The 17,580-nt window shown below is 37.4% G+C and overlaps 1 protein-coding gene across 1 annotated transcript; it reads left to right on the forward strand.

Annotated features, from left to right (window-relative positions):
• The first annotated feature begins 530 nt into the window (after positions 1 to 530).
• Positions 531 to 1,983, forward strand: LOC143891518 (protein OXIDATIVE STRESS 3 LIKE 4-like). Its single transcript, XM_077396033.1, has 2 exons — positions 531 to 847; positions 1,581 to 1,983. Exons 1-2 carry the CDS (start codon positions 531 to 533, stop codon positions 1,828 to 1,830), a joined length of 567 nt encoding a protein of 188 aa, XP_077252148.1. The 3' UTR covers positions 1,831 to 1,983.
• The last annotated feature ends 15,597 nt before the right edge of the window (positions 1,984 to 17,580 follow it).

Raw genomic sequence — 17,580 nt, forward strand, 5'->3', positions numbered from 1 at the left:
TTTGAAGAAAGAATGATCCAAAAGATATGGGAGCAATCCCACGCTAAAAGAGTGAAATGTTCCATTAATTTTCTTCTTCTATGTTTATACAATTTTTGCAAGCTCCCATTAATTTTGCAAGTTCGATTCACTAATTGACTGACATGCATGGTTTTAAACTTCCTCTTCTGGGATCCTAGAATCCATCGTTCACCTTTGATCATATAGTCATTTCTACAAGATCAATGGTCTAGATTGACCATACATGCCCCCCACATTTGGGACCCTAGAATTGATGGTCGGTCATTTCTTTAGAAAAATTCTATCAATCAACTACTAAACTAGTAAACTACAGTTGGACCATCCTCGTATAGGAATAGAAATCTTCCCATAAAATCGAAGAGATTTCCATTTTACACTCCGGTGAGGGTAATTCCGTCAATTCAACCAAATCCAATCTATTTTTAACGTGGGAGTATTTCAGAGAATAGAGCTGAGGAGATATCTATAAAACCCCCCAACCAAAAAATAAAAGAAGAGAAGAAGAGAGGATGACTCCGGTAGGTAGCAGGGAGGTTAAGGAGGGACCCACTGTGTATGTTGGCAAGGGGCAGCAGGAGAAAGAGGGTGTTGTTATCAAAGCGGTGTCGTGCTCTTCTGCCCAGTTGGACAGAGAATTGGTGGGGAGGGATGGATTCTCTTTGGATTGCTCGGAATCGACAGTGGAGAGCTCGTCGATCGGCGTTGGAGGGGAGAGCTCGTGCAAATCAACAGCGGAGATTGATCGGGAAGAGGAGGATGATGTTCAGAGAGAATTCAAAGGTGGTTTGGTTTCTATGGGATCATTGGAAGAATCTCTTCCCATCAAGTGGGTTCTCTTTTTTTCTCTTATATTTTGAAAAAAAAATCACTTTTGAAGGAATATGAATTTGGTTGGATTTGTTTCTTATATTTTGTTTTTGGGTTTTTTGGTAAATGGACTAAAACCAAAAAATAAAAATTATATCCCAGTCAATGGGGGAGCCCTTTCACCTCTTTTTTGCAAGGGCTCCCTTCAGTTCAGACTTCCTCCTGATTTTAAGGCACTATTTTGCTAAAAGAGGAAAAATTATAATATGGCAATACTTGAAACATCTGGAATTCTAGACTGAAGGGAGCCCTTGCAAAAAAGAGATGAAAGGGCTCTCCTATTGGCTACACATAACCATCATGCATTAATAACCGCTGAAAAGTCAAACATGATGGTGATGAGCAGCCAATGGGGGAGCCCTTTCACCTCTTTTCTGCAAGGGCTCCCTTCAGTTTAGACTTCCTCTTGAAACATATAGGTTTTTACTAGGAACATTTAAATGATCTTGGAAACATCAATTTACACATGTTTTCAGATTTGTGCACTATTATTTAATTTAAACTTGTGGGGTCTTTTGACAATTATTAGTTTCTTATTATTTTGTTTGAGTTAATGTGAGTTCTCACATGATCAAATTAGTATGTTTTTTTTCTCTTCCTTATATTCTTTTGTTGAAATCTTAACTAAGTTGCATTGTATATTTCTCCAAATTCAAATTGATAATTGAATCCATCTTTTATTTATTTTTCAGAAGTGGTTTGTCGAATTTCTTTGCTGGGAAATCAAAATCTTTTGCTAACCTAGCAGAAGTGACTTGTGTGAAAGATCTTGTAAAGGTAGAGAATCCCTTCAACAAGAGAAGAAGAATACTCATGGCTGCTAAGTCCTCAAGAACAACTCCTTACAATACTCTCAATACTTCTCTTCCTCTCATAGGCCCTGACTCTTTCGAAGAAACACAAGAAGAAGAAGAAGAAGAAGAAGAAGAAGAAGAGCACTAAGAGTCCCCATTGGCACCTTTGCCACTCCATGAAAAGAAATTCCAGTCCTTCAAATCACCAAGGTCTTCCTCCCTCTATGACTTGAGAGATCCTTAATTATCCTAAACAAATAACTAATTTTAAATTTCCTTTTATCTCTGTTAACAGACCCAATATCAGTTTCTTTTGAATTATATTGATTTCTTGTTCTTGTTTTCTCTCTTATCTTTTTTATTTTTATTTTTTTGGGTTACTATATTTGGTTTAATGTCTGTTGGGAAAGAGACAAGGCTTTTCTCCTTTCCCTATTTAAATAATTGGGATAGAAACAAATTTGGAGATTTATTTATTAAGTAATTGATTACCTTGTTTGTGTAACGCCAAAATGGTAATTGGGAGTTTGGGACATGAAATCTTCTACTGAATATGGACAATGAAATTGTTTTCTTGGAAGCTAAGCAAAAAAAGGGTTGTGCTAAATACACTATAGGGGGGTGGCCCAGGGAAGAAAAGGGGTGATATATATCACTTCCCATTATAGAAACTAGAAAGGTTGCATTCTTTAACCATTTTCAAGAATAACTTCTTCTATATTAAGGCCATGTTCGTTGTGATCTATTTTTCTAAGTTGATTTCTTCCTCAATCTCATGAGGTGAGTTATTTGTTGTCTAACCCGATAAAAGTATTGACGCGTGCTTAAATATGCAAATGATGATTCACAAACGCCGTGTTCGGATTTTGGATTGCAAGAAATATTTCTTGTAAAAAAAGTATCCTAAGAATAACACCTAGGATCATCCTATAGTATGATCTGTACAATACTTTTGGAAAAATAAGGAACTATAAGGCCTTACACCATATAAAAACTCCACGCGAGAAACTTGGAAAAGTGCATGGAAAAAGTCCCTTTTCACCTTTTGACAACCTCGGATTTGTTGCATGAGAGTACACTACAATCATTCTCTCTGGAGCCTCGCTTTCCAATAGTTTACTATTTCTTATTATTTCTTTCTGCTTGCATTTAATACATATCGCGTCCCACATAAATGCATGAGACTCTTGTTGTTTGCAAACAATAATCTTGCCTTTGAATGCTTTTCTTTTACAGCAAAAAACAAATGAAATGATGTTGTCGTTTATAAATAGATGTCACCATTATTTAAGAATGACAATGTTATTTAAAAACGACAGTGTAATCTAAGATAGCTGATTGGTTCCGTAGTATTCCAGTAGTTTAAGAGGGGCAATGTTATTTACAATACCGGCATTGCGACCTAGGTTGAATAGGTGATTCGGTTCCTTCAAATAGGCCCATTAATGGAAACCCTAGCTAGATCCAAAATGACAAAATTTCCTAATTTAGCCGTTATTACTCCTGATCGATCCGTTGTTGATTAAGGTAGTCGACCCGTTCCTTAAAATAATTAAAAAGTACATTTTCCGCTTTAAGTGGGGTGCATTTTGGGTATTTACACCTTGCTTCTCTCTCAGCCCTAATGTGGAACAAGAGAAGAGGAGGTCTCCTTTTATAATAATCCTAAGGCTCTGTATGGTTGCCAGGTTATTTTTGTTCTAGGGAGTTACGTGGGAGAAAAAAATACCCTGGGAGATAGGTGGGAAAAAAAAGAAGTCCTGGAAGTATCCTGGTAAAATAAAAATCCCATGTTTGGTTATGTGGGAGAAAAAAAAACCTTGGGAGATATGGTGGGAAAAAAAAAACCTTTATTTGGTTGCTTGAACTGTTGGGTAGAAAAAAAATTCTTCTCAAGCTTATTTTTCGTTCCTGAGTTTATTTTTGTTCCTGAGGTTATCTTGGGATGGGATGAAAAGGCAATCATTACAAAAGTGGGATTAAAAAATTCACCCCACAAGTAATCATTACAAGAGTGGGATTAAAATAAACCTAGTGCTAAAAGGCAACCAAACATGGGATGGGACCAAAATTTAACTTACTCTCCCACAAAACTCCCAGGAACAAAAAAAACCTGGCAACCAAACAGAGCATAAGGGTAGTGATATCTACACCCTTTTTTTTCATTTTCACGATTTCTGCTTATTGGGTGGAGGTAATATATTGAGCTTTTGTAAAAAAAGTCATATACTTTGCTTTATTTGGAAAAAGAATCTTCTAGATTGACAATTTGGTAATGGCTGGAGTCATGACGTTTGAATAACCTTGTACGTGGACAGACGATTTGACAATTTGCTAATGGCCCATTCCTCTTATACATGGACTGCCAAAAATTACCTTGTAAAATGACCAATAGCCATGACATTCAATGATAAGTTCCCATTTAAGGATGTGGGAATATCCTTTCTATTTAAGTTCCCGGACGATTTTCAAAGATTTTAGAAAATCGTTTAGGAGAAGATGTCGAGAACGGTTCGTAACGGTCAAGGCTAGCTGATTTTTTTGCCTTGAATGGGGAGGTGTGTGAATAAAACTTGGCTCCAGACCAGTCTGTAGAAGAGCTGCACATTAAGAACCTCTATAGATTGGAGGGCTAGGATCATCCTATAGAAATGTTTTTCTTTTTGGCACAACCTATTTACGTTGTGGCCCATCACTGGGATGGTTTGTACTGAAGCTCTTTTTCTATTAATTGTTTCTGCCATATCCTTAATAGCAGGTTGGTTACACCTAGGATCATCCTATAGTACGGTCTGTACAATACTTTTGGAAAAATAAGGAACTATAAGGGCTTACACCATATAAAAACTCCATGCGAGAAACTTGGAATAGTGCATGGAAAAAGTCCATTTTCCCCTTTTGACACATCAGAGATTGTGAAGCAGCCTCGGATTTGTTGCACGAGAGTACACTACAATCATTCTCTCTGGAGCCTACCTTTCGAATATTTTATTATTTCTTGTTATCTCTTTCCGCTTGCATTTAATATATATCGCGTTCCACATAAATGTATGAGACTCTTTTTGTCTGCAAACAACAATCTTGCCTTTGAATGCTTTTCTTTTAAAGCAAAAAAAAAAAAATGAAATGACGCTGTCATTTATAAATAGATGTTACTATTATTTAAGAACGACAATGCTATTTAAAAACGACAGTGTTATTTAAGATAGTCGATTGGTTCCGTAGTATTCCAGTAGTTTAAGAGCGGGAATGTTAATTAAAATACCGGCATCGCGACTCCGTTGAATAGGTGATTCGGTTCCTTCAAATAGGCCCATTAATGGAAACCCTAGCTAGATCCAGAATGACAAATTTTTCTAATTGAGCCGTTAATACTCCTGATCAATCCGTTGTTGATTAAGGTAGTCGACCCGTTCCTTAAAATAATTAAAAAGTACATTTTCCGCTTTGCTTCTGAATGAAATAGTAGTAGAACAACAACGTTATTTAACATACCGACAACATCTTTTCTAATTGAGCCAGATTTAATACAGTAGTCCATTGGATCCTACATACGGACCCATTAATGGAAACCCTAGATCCAATACCGGCAATGTTTTCTAGTTGACCCATTTTAACTCCCGATCGACCCGTTGTTGATTAAGGTAGTCGATCCCTTCTTGGTTTTCAATATTGGGATGGCAATGTCATTCACTAGTCGACCCATCTGGTTATTCATTTGATCCTAACTTTTAAATAACTTGAACCCAATAAAAGAGAATGACTGAAGTGTACTATCTTCCACAAAATCCGAGGAGGCTATCTGGGCTCTAATGGTGTCAAGAAGGGCAACAAGGTCTTTTTTCCTCCACTTTTCCAAGATTCATGTGTGTCTAAAACTAAAGTCCAAAACTGTTAGAGTAATTAGGTCAGGCAAGAGGTTGCTTGAAGCATTACACCCAAGGTATCTAATTTGGAATACCTAGTTTGTTGCCTCCAGCCCCTATATATAGAGATACACTAGGGTTTTAATAGGTTAGTGGGCTCTTGCCCAAATAGGCTCACTACACCGGTCCATTATCTTATTGGGCTTATATTAGAACATACATAGGTTATATTATATACCCAACAATCTCCTCCAATGTTCTACATATAGCATAATCCAATAGATAGTTAATGTGATGTCCAAACAAAATTATTGAATCATCCATATCACCATATCAATAAAGATCTGTAATCCAACTGAAAACAAAAATACTTTAAAGAATAACCAAGAGTTTTAGAAATAATCTAAACTCAAACATAAGCAGTTTCACATGTAGGTGAACTATTTAATTAACTGAAAAGAAAATAATAGTTCCCACTGCTCTATAAGGATTCACTCATCAAGTAAGTCATCCTCATCAAGATCCAAATTGAGGCAATCTCCTCCATTTTTGTCAATTCCTGTACATTACCAAGTATGAATTTCATTAAAAATGAATCCAATCATTTGTGTATTTTACTAAAAGTATCTAGTTCTACCAGAAGAATTTATTACAATTTCATAATGGCGGAAAAAAATAAATATCAATATCAATAAGCATCAATGTCAAGTTTCAATCAAGAATAAGACCTAAACAGTTTCTTTTACAAAGAACCATTCCATGTTTCCATTTGAAATGTTACATGCATCATATCTAAATTGAGTTAAGCTGTATCATCAAGTTTGGAATGAAACAACATTTCCCAAGAAGGACATTTCATCAAATGTGGAATGACATAAAGACATCTGTAAACATCATTGAAACATATCAAGTGCTTATCTTGGCTAAGATAGGGAGATTCGAAAAATTCAAAATAACATGGATAAAGGTTAAGACACGTCTACACAGTCTTTATCTCCCCCACAGTTTTGAATATTCGATCTTTGTGCAGTCCCTTCATAAGAGCATCGGCCATATTATCCTTCGATCTCACATCAACCAAAGTGATAATACCTTGTTCGAGAAGATAATTCAGCGTGGCATGTTTCAGCCTGACATGTCTCTTCTTACCATTAAAGAGTGAGTTTTTCACAACCGTAATTGTAGCTTGATTTTCACAGAACAAACTTAAAGAGTTAATCTTTAAATGGGTCAATGGAATGTCCATGATCAGATCTCTTATCCACTCTGCTTCATCTCCTGTAGAAGCTAAAGCATAAAGTTCTGATTCCATAGATGACAGAGCAATACAAGTCTGTCTGTTTGACTTCCATGCAACAGTGGCTCCACCCAGTGTAAAAACATAACCACTGGTAGATTTACTATCTCCTAATTCTGAGCTCCATGATGCATCAGAATACCCTTCCAGGATAGGAGGATGGCCATTATAACATAGAGCATATCCTTGAGTACCCTTAAGGTATCTCATCAGCCTCACAAGGGCATCCCAGTGCTCATGGCCAGGATTACTAGTGAAACGACTCAGCATGCCAACTGTAAAGGCTATGTCTGGCCTAGTGCAACTCATAGCATACATGAGACTACCAATCAGTTTAGAATAATCTAACTGATTCACACTGTCTCCTTCATTAGAGATCAGCTTCTTGGTATAATCAAATGGTGTCTCAATCGGTTTACACTCACTATATCCCCATGTAGAAAGTAGTTTTTCAATATAATGGGCTTGGCTAAGAGTAATCCATTGCCTTTCAAAACTTACTTTCATACCAAGAATGCTGTCAACCACACCAAGATCTTTCATGTCGAATGCTTTAGCCAAAGTGATTTTCACGTCACTCACTACAGAGAGATCGGAACCAAGAATCAACATATCATCTACATACAAGCAAATAATCGCAACCTTATTCGACACAGAACGAAAGTAAAGGCATTTATCTGAGTAACTGGTCTGAAAACCAAAGCCCTTTACTACCTTGTCAAATTTTTGATGCCACAATTTAGGTGCTTGTTTAAGACCATACAAAAATTTGTGTAACTTACAAACTTTGTTCTCGAAACTGTCCATGATAAATCCTTCAGGTTGGTTCATGTAGATTTCCTCTATGAGGTCTCCATTAAGGAAAGCCGTTTTTACATCCATTTGATGCACAACATACTTCTCAATAGAAGCCAAAGCAAGAAGAATTCTTATCGTTGCCAAATGACAGACCGGGGAGTAAACATCAAAGTAGTCTATCCCACTTACTTGAGTATAGCCCTTAGCTACTAAATGTGCTTTATACCGAGCTATGGATCCATCAGGATTAAGTTTCTTCTTCAAAAGCAACTTATAGCCCACAGTCTTAGCCCCTTTTGGCAAATCGACTAGCTGCCAAGTTTGATTTTATAACAGAGAGCTCATTTCATCATCAATAGTTTCTGCCCACAACAAAGAATCCCTAGATCTCATCGCTTCCTTATAGGTTGACGGATCATTCTCTACATGGTAGGTCACAAAGTCCTCACCAAAGTTCTTGGGTACTCTATCTGTTGTAGAAACTCTTAAAGGTTCTGATGTAGAAATCAGTGTAGGACAGGTGTCAGAAATATTCTGTTCAAACTCTAAATACGATTCTGTTACCATCTCAGTATCGCCAAGTAGGTTCAAACCATGATCTCTGACAAATTTATTCTCAAAGAATACTACATCTCTAGATTCTATAACCAAATTGGTAGATAGATCAAAAAACTGATCAGCAGCACTATCTTCTGCACCACCTAGATAAACACAAGTGTTGGTTCTAGGTCCTACCTTAGGTCTCCTAGGGTCTTGTATCCTCACATAAGCAATATAGCCCCAAGTCTTAAGAGTGTCATATCTACAAGGATGTTTATGCCATAACTCATAAGGAGTAGATGTCAACTTAGAGTGTGGTACTCTATTCTGGATGTGATTTGCAGTTAAAGCTGCTTCTCCCCAATAGCTAGTAGGCATGCTAGCTGTCAATAACATAGAGTTTAATATTTCAGTTAACGTCATCTTCTTACGTTCAGCTATGCCATTAGATTGAGGTGAGTAAGGAGCAGTATTTTCAAGTATTATGCCCTGAGAGGCACATAATTCCTTGAACTCTGTCAAAGTGTATTCTCCGCCTCTATCACTCCTAAATCGCTTAATTTTCAAGTTCAATTGATTTTCAACACGATTCCTGAAAATTTTAAATTTATCAAAAGCTTCATCTTTCGATTTTAGGAGATAAATATGACAATATCTAGAAAAATCGTCTATAAAAGTGATTAAATACTTCCGACCACTTCGAGTAGTGAAACTTTTAAAGTCACAGAGGTCAGAATATATTAACTCAAGAAGTTGTGTGCTCCTAGAAACAGAACGAAAAGATTTTCTAGTGATCTTGGTTTGTGCACACACTTCACATTTGTCAAATCTAATCGATGTATCTAAAGGTATATTATGAGTTTTAGCAAGTGTGACCATTTTCCTATAGTTCACATGTCCCAATCCAGTGTGTAACAACTTAGGATCAATCAAAGTGGAACTAACCTGACTAACGGTTTTATTTGCTAAACACAATCTATACATACCATCGATTAAGAAAGCACAACTAAAATAATAAGAGTTAACAGTTAAAGTTACTCTATCACCCAAAAAAGATGAACACATGCCAGCATTGTCTAAAAGACTAATAGAAATTAAATTCTTTTGAATAGCAGGAACTACTTTAACATTTTTTAAAGTTAGTATTTTACCTGAAGAAAGGACCAGGTTCGCAGTCCCAGTGTGAGTCACCTCTGCCTGAGCACCACTAGCCACTGTAACGGTCTCTTTCACGCCAACAGCATCCGTAGGTAGTTTCTTCGAGTTGCAAACATGGCAGGTGGCCCCTGTATCTAACCACCAGTCTGAAGAAGTACTGGCCTTACCATTGACTAACATGGCAACAAAACTTTTAGGCTCAGCACTGCCCACCATCATATGAGCTTCCTTTTGTGGTGTGTTAGATTTAACCTTCTTAGGTTGTTTACACTCTGCAGCAAAGTGACCATGTAAGCCCAATGGTTCCCACCTTGGCATTCCCATCTTATTTTGATGATTCCAATACACAAGTGATTTATATCACTAACGTGTTTGGTTGTCTAAGTTGTAGATTATAATTGGGCTAAGACAACATTGCTTAGATTGAGGCCAAGAAGCTCTCATTTGACCACATTCGGAAGGCCAAAGTCATCGGAAATCCAAGACTCTAGAAGACTTGAAGCATTGCAAGTGAAGACCATTTTAAGTCTTTTTTAGATTGTATTGATGCAATCCTAGCTTAAGTTTAAGAGGCATAAATTAACATAAATTAAGTAAATAAACACACACCCTAAATGTTTAAGTGATTATCCTTGCGGTGTTCCAACACTTTGGAACCCTCATAACAATCCCAACTTGGTGTAAAGTTGGAAGCCCAAAAACAGAATTGAAAATCTGCTGCATATAGGCTTCTCGGAACTCCGAGAAATCCTCGGAGCTCCGAGATTTGGTCAAGTAGCTTTTTTCCAACTTCTGTTTGTATTCCCGGAACTCCGAGAGAAATTCTCGGAACTCCGAGACCACTATAACGGGAAGAATTATAACCATTTGGGATTTCGCCAGATTTACCACTATGCCACTCAAACGGTCATATTTGGTTTTTCTATATATATGGGTATTCCTAACTGCCCAATTATCAATCCTAACACTCTAAAACTCTATTTGAACATCCTAAGAGTGATTCAAGCTTGTTTATGCCTCTCATCCTCTAAGATTAGGATTTGGATCATTAGGCTCAAATTTGTACATCTTCTACAAAGTTTGTAAACCCTTGTGAGGGATTTTTGTTCTTTCTTTCTTATTTCAAGAACATTGTATTCGGGCGAGTGTTCGGAGAAGCGGAGCCCACTCTCCGTGGTGAGGATTGCCACCAAGGTTAAAGGCATTCGAAATTGTAATCGGCACCGATCTTCACCGAAGTTAAGAAGATCAAATAGTGAAGCCATCAACGGGTTTGATTGGTGGAGTAGAGTAGGCCTCGCGTTTTGAGGACCGAACCACTTTAAATCTCGGGTGCACTCTCTTTTAAACTCTTGATTTACATTTGCATTGCACTTAGGATTTAACTTGTGGGCTTGAATTTCATTCTTGATCTCTTAATCTTCAAAATTGGGTTAGAAGTTTTCAAAATATTAAAACTTGTTAGCAACCTAATTTTCACTCCTCATAAGATGCCGTACTCGGGACCACCCTTGGAATTTCATACCCCATTTCCCACAGTTGTGGCACTTGCCCTTCTTTTTCTGAAAGATAGTCTTTTTGGCCTCCAACTTGAGATGTTCACTTTTAGGTGACTTGGATTTTCGAGGAAATTTCTTGGGATATGTTACCGCGTTAGCAGCAGACTGTTGCTGTCTAACCATCTCCAAGTTATTTCTGGCTCGATTCTCATCTTCGATTCGAATGAATCGTTTGAGATCATCCAGTCCCACTTGCACCTTTTTCCGATACATCTCGGTTTTGAAAGAGTGACATGCAGATGGTAACTTGTATATGATTGCACCCACAAGAAATGAATCACAGACAACTATTTTCTCATTATGCAACTTAGATCTCAAATTCTCTAGATCAATAACTTGAGGAGTAATTTCCTTGTCTTCTTGAAACTTGAAATCTATGAATTTGTCCACTAGATGGGTCTTGGACAATTCCTCCTCTTTCTTGAATTGAGCATCTAAGTTGTCCCAAATTGCTTTAGCAGTGTTATATTTACTATAAGTTTCTGCAAGACGGTCTGAAAGACAATTCAACAAGTAGTCTTTGCAGAAATCCTCATCTCTAAGCCATTGAGATTCATCAACGTCTTCATCCGTCTCAGCAAAGTTACTCAAAACGGTGTAAAATCAGTTCATATATTTTAGACTGAATTGAATCTTTCGCTTCCATGAGTTAAACTCAGATCCTCCAAAAGATTGAAGTTTGACCATTGCAAACGGAAGAGAACTCTTTTGCATTGTAATTTTTAGATAATAGTAAAAATTAGAAAGAGTGCACCTGATTGGCAAAATGCAGTACCCAATCCAAGAAGAATCCAAGAATCAGATCCGAGAATCGAATCCAAAGAACCGGCAACAAGAAACCGTGAGAATCGGTGTAATCGGCGAACAAGAACCGGTGCGAGAACCGGTTGCCAAAACCGGTACGAAAAACCAATTGCGAGAACGAACCCAATCTACTCCCAATAATCAACAATATGGAACCCCGAAGGATTCGGCCAAAAAAAACTGTCGTCCACCAAGAGGACCCAACAAGAGTTCGGCAATGAAATCGTGTAAGAGAACCCAATCAAAACCGAAACCACAAGATGGTCAACAACCAAAGTGAGTTGAACCACCAAAGGCCACTTGTGAGAATTTAAGAGAGGCAGTACCCATGCCCAAAACCCAGTGAGAATTTACAGAAACCCCAAAGGAGTTACTTGCACCGACCCTGAAAGAGGGTTGCTTAAATCATGCCCAAATTGTATCTCGCTCAAGAACCACCAACCAAGTCGTGGTTGCAGCCAAAATATCTGTAAGTAGCAAAGGGGGTTTTTGCTTTTCTTTTCCAAATCTCCTTCTTTGGCACTAATGGATGAGAGAGAGGGACATCCTCTAAGTATTCCACCAACTTGATTTCACCACCGTTTCTAGCAGGGCTTTCAACCGGTGGCTGAAATAGTCGTTTTTGACGAATAAGAATCCCACGCCCAAATCAATTCAATGATCCGATCAACTTTCTCGAGAGTTGTCCTTGTTCTTGCCCTTGCCCTTGCTGCCCTCCAAGCAAATATGATGTGAATCAAAAGATTTCAAGAGATTTCAAAAACAACAACATATGTCTTCTTTTTGGATCTTTGTAGATACATAAGAGAAAGAGGCTAACTTCTTTATGGTGGAAGAAACCCACTTCATATAATAATGGAATAAACCACAGCAAAAACTATTCTGTTGGTTCTTGTTTCTGAGGAGGAGCAAAACTCACACGCGTGAGAAATAAGGTGAAACCAGTGGCTTGTGAGAGAAGAATTTCAACTCCCAAACCGATTCTTGTATTGGTATAATCCCACGCCCAAATTAGTTGTTTACAATCTTTGCCTGTATTTCATGCTTTTCTCATTTGTGACCATAATACCCATGTATATGTTTTTACTCATCGAAAAGAACAAAATATCTTTATACGAGTATAGACAAAAATTACATTGTAATAGGACCGAAATACCCATGGCATTCAATGATAAGTTCTAAATCAAGGGTGTGGTAATATCATTTCTATTTATATTATCATTCTTGTACATGGGTGGAAAAAAGTGAGCCCACCAAAGTAAGGAGACTGTAAATAGTTGTCCCCATGCTCTATATCTTTCCCACCCCAATCGCAGTGCCAAAGCATCACGAATCAAATCCCGAATCTCAACAGTGAGATTTTCAAGTTTACATGGTTCCCTACACTTGTTAGAGTCCCAAGCTAACACATTCAATGAGTAACCTTTAGTGATGAGAGGGCCCAACTTGTGTTTCACATGCCATCTTAGTGCAAACAAGAGGGCCTTCTCTTCGGCTTCATTAGTATCACAAAAGACCATCGGACCCAAGAAGGACATCAATACAACACCGTTAGCATCTCGAATCAACCCTCCAATACCGGCTCTACCCGGAGTGCCGATAGAGCTTCAGTCAAAATTTAGGTTAAACCAACCCACCAGAGGGGCCTTCTACTTGGGCATGATTTTCTCTCTTTTCCCTTTTCCATTATAACCAAGTGCCAATAATTTGTAAGAATTTCCCCTGCACTGTAAAATATGTCAAACTTCTCTCTTGTCCAAGCTTTTTCAGCAAGCTTGATATCAAGAGAGTTTTGATACCATCTCTTCTCCTATTATTAAAAAATCCTCTTGTTTCTCTCATTCCAAATGTTCCACATTAAAACATAAGGAATAAGCTTCCACATCGGTTGCTCCGTGCAGAGTGGTGGTCATTTTGGTTGTTCTTCGAATTTCGTTCTTTCGTGTTTATTAAAAATACCAATAAACACACCTACCGGGAGACAAGTAGGATTCTTCTTAATTTAAGAAACATCTAGGTCTTTTGGAGACTTAATTTATATTATGTCAATTAGTTAAATGTTGCAGAATTGAGATACATCATAGAACTTCATTTGTTTTCAGTGACTTTGGGTGTCATTTTCTTTTAATTAGTCTAGTGGACACTAGTTTTAGATTCGATTCTATTTGAGGCTCAACAAATAACAGTTGCAGATTGAGGAAGGTTGACCTTGCTTACATCTGTAGGTTAATTGATCACCAGAAGTTTATTTAGGCTATGGTAGGGGGAATGTCTACAAGTAACTCTGGCTTAAGCTATGTTTGTCAATTATGCATGACATCTTGCATGATCTATTCTTTTCTACATCGTCTTCTGTGTTTTCTTTGTTTCCAATTGACAGAGAAGGAAGAGATAAATACTCTGTATGTGAGGTGAGTATAATAAGAACCATTATCTGTATTGAGGAACATGCATGCTTGTTGTAAAGCTTTCTATTTTACATAAGTTGATTGTAGATAGTAGGTATTGAAATCCTTTTTTCAAAGGTGTTAAAATCTGATACCTTGTCAATCATGACAGCAATGAAACTCGTGGTAAAGCATCCCACTTCACCTATGAACTACTAGGTAACCGAGGTTGTACAAAAACTTCTTTTATATCTTGGGGACCATGAAAGCTTGTTATATAGCTTGAAATTTTACTATAAGATGGCGTACGTTCTGAGATGGAACAAAACTTGTATTTTGCCATCTTTGACAGTCAGGAAGGCCAGTTCTTTTTTTAGCAGATGGTATAGAGGGAATGATTTTATATAGTTATATGGAATAAAGTTTGGCGTTTTGGATATGTTCAGGACCATGAAAGCTTGGGATAAAGCTCAGTAGTTTATCAAAAAGATTATATTAGGTACTGATGTGGGACAAAAAACTTTTGTCTTTGGCCATCTTTATAACATAAAGCTTTTGGTAAGGTTTGCCTTTTGTTGGTATGTTGTAAGGCTTGCTATTAAGTTGTAAAGCTTGCTATTTCACACAAGCTGATTTTAAGTATGCATGAAATTCTACAAGGATTATGAAATGAATTGTAAATACCCAAAATACCCCCCCACTTAAATTTTCGTCCCCCCTTGATAAAGAGGGGTGTTTTTGTCTGTTAACACTTAACTCATGTTAGGGCTTTCTAATAAAGCGTATAAATAGATTGCTTTGTGGCTAAAACAATTCCTAAACAGTTGTGCAGCCCTAGAAGGAGAAATCAGAGAGAGAGAAGAACATTACCAAGGTGATCGCGATTTTTGGGTCGAAGCCGCGAACCAAGGTAAGACTTATGAACCATGAACGATTTGGAATATTAGAAACCCTAAAACAAGGGTTTGAAAAGAGAAAAGAAGCAAGATGAAATCCCACTTGGCAATCCAAGAGGGGGGTGAATTGGGTGTGTTTAAAAAAAAATTATCCTCTTTAAAAACTTTTGTAAGATTAGTTTCAAAATCTTAAATGAATATCCTCTCTTAGATCTTTTGTCAAACACTTGTTTGATGGCTTTTGAAAACCCTAGTTGATTATTCCATTTTTAATCTTTCTATGAAAATACTTGGTGGTTGATTAAAGATTGTAAATCCCACAACAAGGTAAAGGAATTAGATGAATGGTTTCTTTTAGGCCTTTTATCAAACACTTGGTGGAAGGCTCATGCAAACTTAATTAACAAGATTAAATTGGCTAATTAGCAAGGTACTAGATAAGCAAGTTAATTACCATTGCTAACTACTCACTCAATTCTAAGTGTATAAATGCAAGCACAAATAAGAGTGAGGGTGAGAGAGATAAATACCATACAAGAGACGCGAAGATTTATAATGGTTCGGTCTTAACCCTGACTCCACTCTTCTCAAGTTTTGTCTCCTTAAGGAATCCACTATCTTCCAAGGAACTTAAATACGGCGTTCCTTTCGCCTTGTACAATCCGAGCGTCCGAGCGTCCAAGCTCCAAGGGTCTTAAATACAGCACCCTTTGTTGCCAAGTTTACAATGAAGAAGAAGATTGAAGCACACTCTTTAGCCTCTTGAAGGCTTGATACAATGTAAAGCTCACAAGAGTCTCTCAAAGATAATTATAAAGATAAGCCTAGGTCTAATCCCTTTAGATATTCCCAAATTGAGGCACAAAGGGTGTTTTCCACTCTCTAATATATTTACAACAAGTTTAGGAATGAGAGAGATTAGTTCACATGCTTAGGGAACCCATATATATAGAGAAAACCCAAAACCAGCCGTTACAGGGGCATTTCTGTAATTCTAGGCAACTTCCCAACGGATCTATTTCAGGGCATTTTTGGCATTTTCTAAATTTCAGACTCGGTTTTGTAAAATTCATATCTCACTCGTTTCTCGTCAGATTTCGACGTTCTTATACTCGATTTGAACAGAAATGATGAGCTATTTCTATTAAAAATATTTTCAAAAATATTTAAAAATGTTTAGGATCAGTTATGATAGGATTTATGACCTGATCTCAAAATTCAAGTGCTTAGTGTGCCGATTTGAATCTTTTGCAATTCTAAGCTATTTATGGCACTAGGGATTTGTCCACGGGTCTTTTCCTTATATTCTAATATTATTTGGGACCTTATTAGTGACTTGATTATGCCTCAACAAGGGATACCTAAGTGGGATTAAATTATACAATCTAACACAAGACTCATTACTCACATCTTCAACTTTAAAGCTCATCTTCTAGTCTTGGTCTCTTGCATGAATCACTCCTTCAAGTTGGTTCAAGCTCCTTGACAAGTTGTTGATCTCCAAGCTTTGGCCTTCATCGATCTTTCTTTGTTTGTTCAATGCTTTGAGATGACTAATGTTGAGCTTCTCCTTGGTTGATCCTCCAATGTATGATTGATCCTTTGTAAGCTCTAGCTCCTTTGACACGTGTTTGGTTCATCTTCAAGCATAGGCCATCAATGGTGTGTGCTAGCATGGATTAACCTGTGAATTTCTTGTCCATAGCACAACACTCAAGGCAAACAATTAGTCCATAAAAGACTAATCAATTTCCGTTAGTTAATCATCAAAATAAGGTGATTGAATGAACCCATGGGGAACCCTTGGGCTAACACAAGAAATTCGATTTATATGAATTAGAAATAAGAATCCTTGGGTTGATCTTGAGTTTTCTTGGACCCGATATTGAATTACAATTCCAACAAACTCAAAATCAATATATATGAATCTGAAATCAGAAATTAGAACTTTGGAGATTTGACGTAGAATCTTTGGTGATTTCTTTCTTAAATTATACATATGAATTTGGAGCGTGAAATATGATTTAATGGATTCCTCTCGCCGATACGAACTCATCGGATCCGACCTCGGGCGAATTGAACCCCAAACGAAGGAGTTATGGCCGTTTTTAGTGAAAAAAACGGTGGAGAATCGCGTTTAGAAGAAATCTGAGTCCGCGCGTGGGACAGGCGTCCGAAAAAATAGCGGACGTTTGTGAGTACCAAGTTTGGCGACAGATGGATCATCGGATGTCCGTAATTTTTGGACGTCCGTATTCCCAGACGATATGGGGTGGTGATATAATTTTGAGGTTTATCTAAAAGAAGTCTTACTCTGCTATATTTGGAAAAAATCTTCTAGATTGACAATTCTGTAACTGCCGGATTAATATCATTTCTATTTTTGTACTCATTCAGTAAGAACAAAATATCCTTATACGTGGATAGACGACCTTGGCATTCAATGTTAAGTGTGGGCTCGTGTGGTCATGGGACCTACTATTTTTTATTTTATTTTTATGTGTAAGTTGGGGTTAGGCAAGACCCCCACCAGATATATTTTGGCCACAAATTAATGGCATGACCTGATTTGCAAACGCTTGCCTGGCGTGAT

This window comes from Tasmannia lanceolata, unplaced genomic scaffold (genome assembly GCF_043159265.1).
Source record: "Tasmannia lanceolata isolate RefF3 unplaced genomic scaffold, GAP_Taslan_0.1 ptg000002l, whole genome shotgun sequence".
In the NCBI taxonomy this organism is placed as follows: Eukaryota; Viridiplantae; Streptophyta; class Magnoliopsida; order Canellales; family Winteraceae; genus Tasmannia; species Tasmannia lanceolata.

Coding starts and splice junctions, on each gene's coding strand:
- LOC143891518 (XM_077396033.1), top strand. CDS start 531: ATGACTCCGGTAGGTAGCAGGGAGGTTAAGGAGGGACCCACTGTGTAT. Junction 848..1,580: donor GAAGAATCTCTTCCCATCAA/GTGGGTTCTCTT, acceptor TTTATTTTTCAG/AAGTGGTTTGTCGAATTTCT.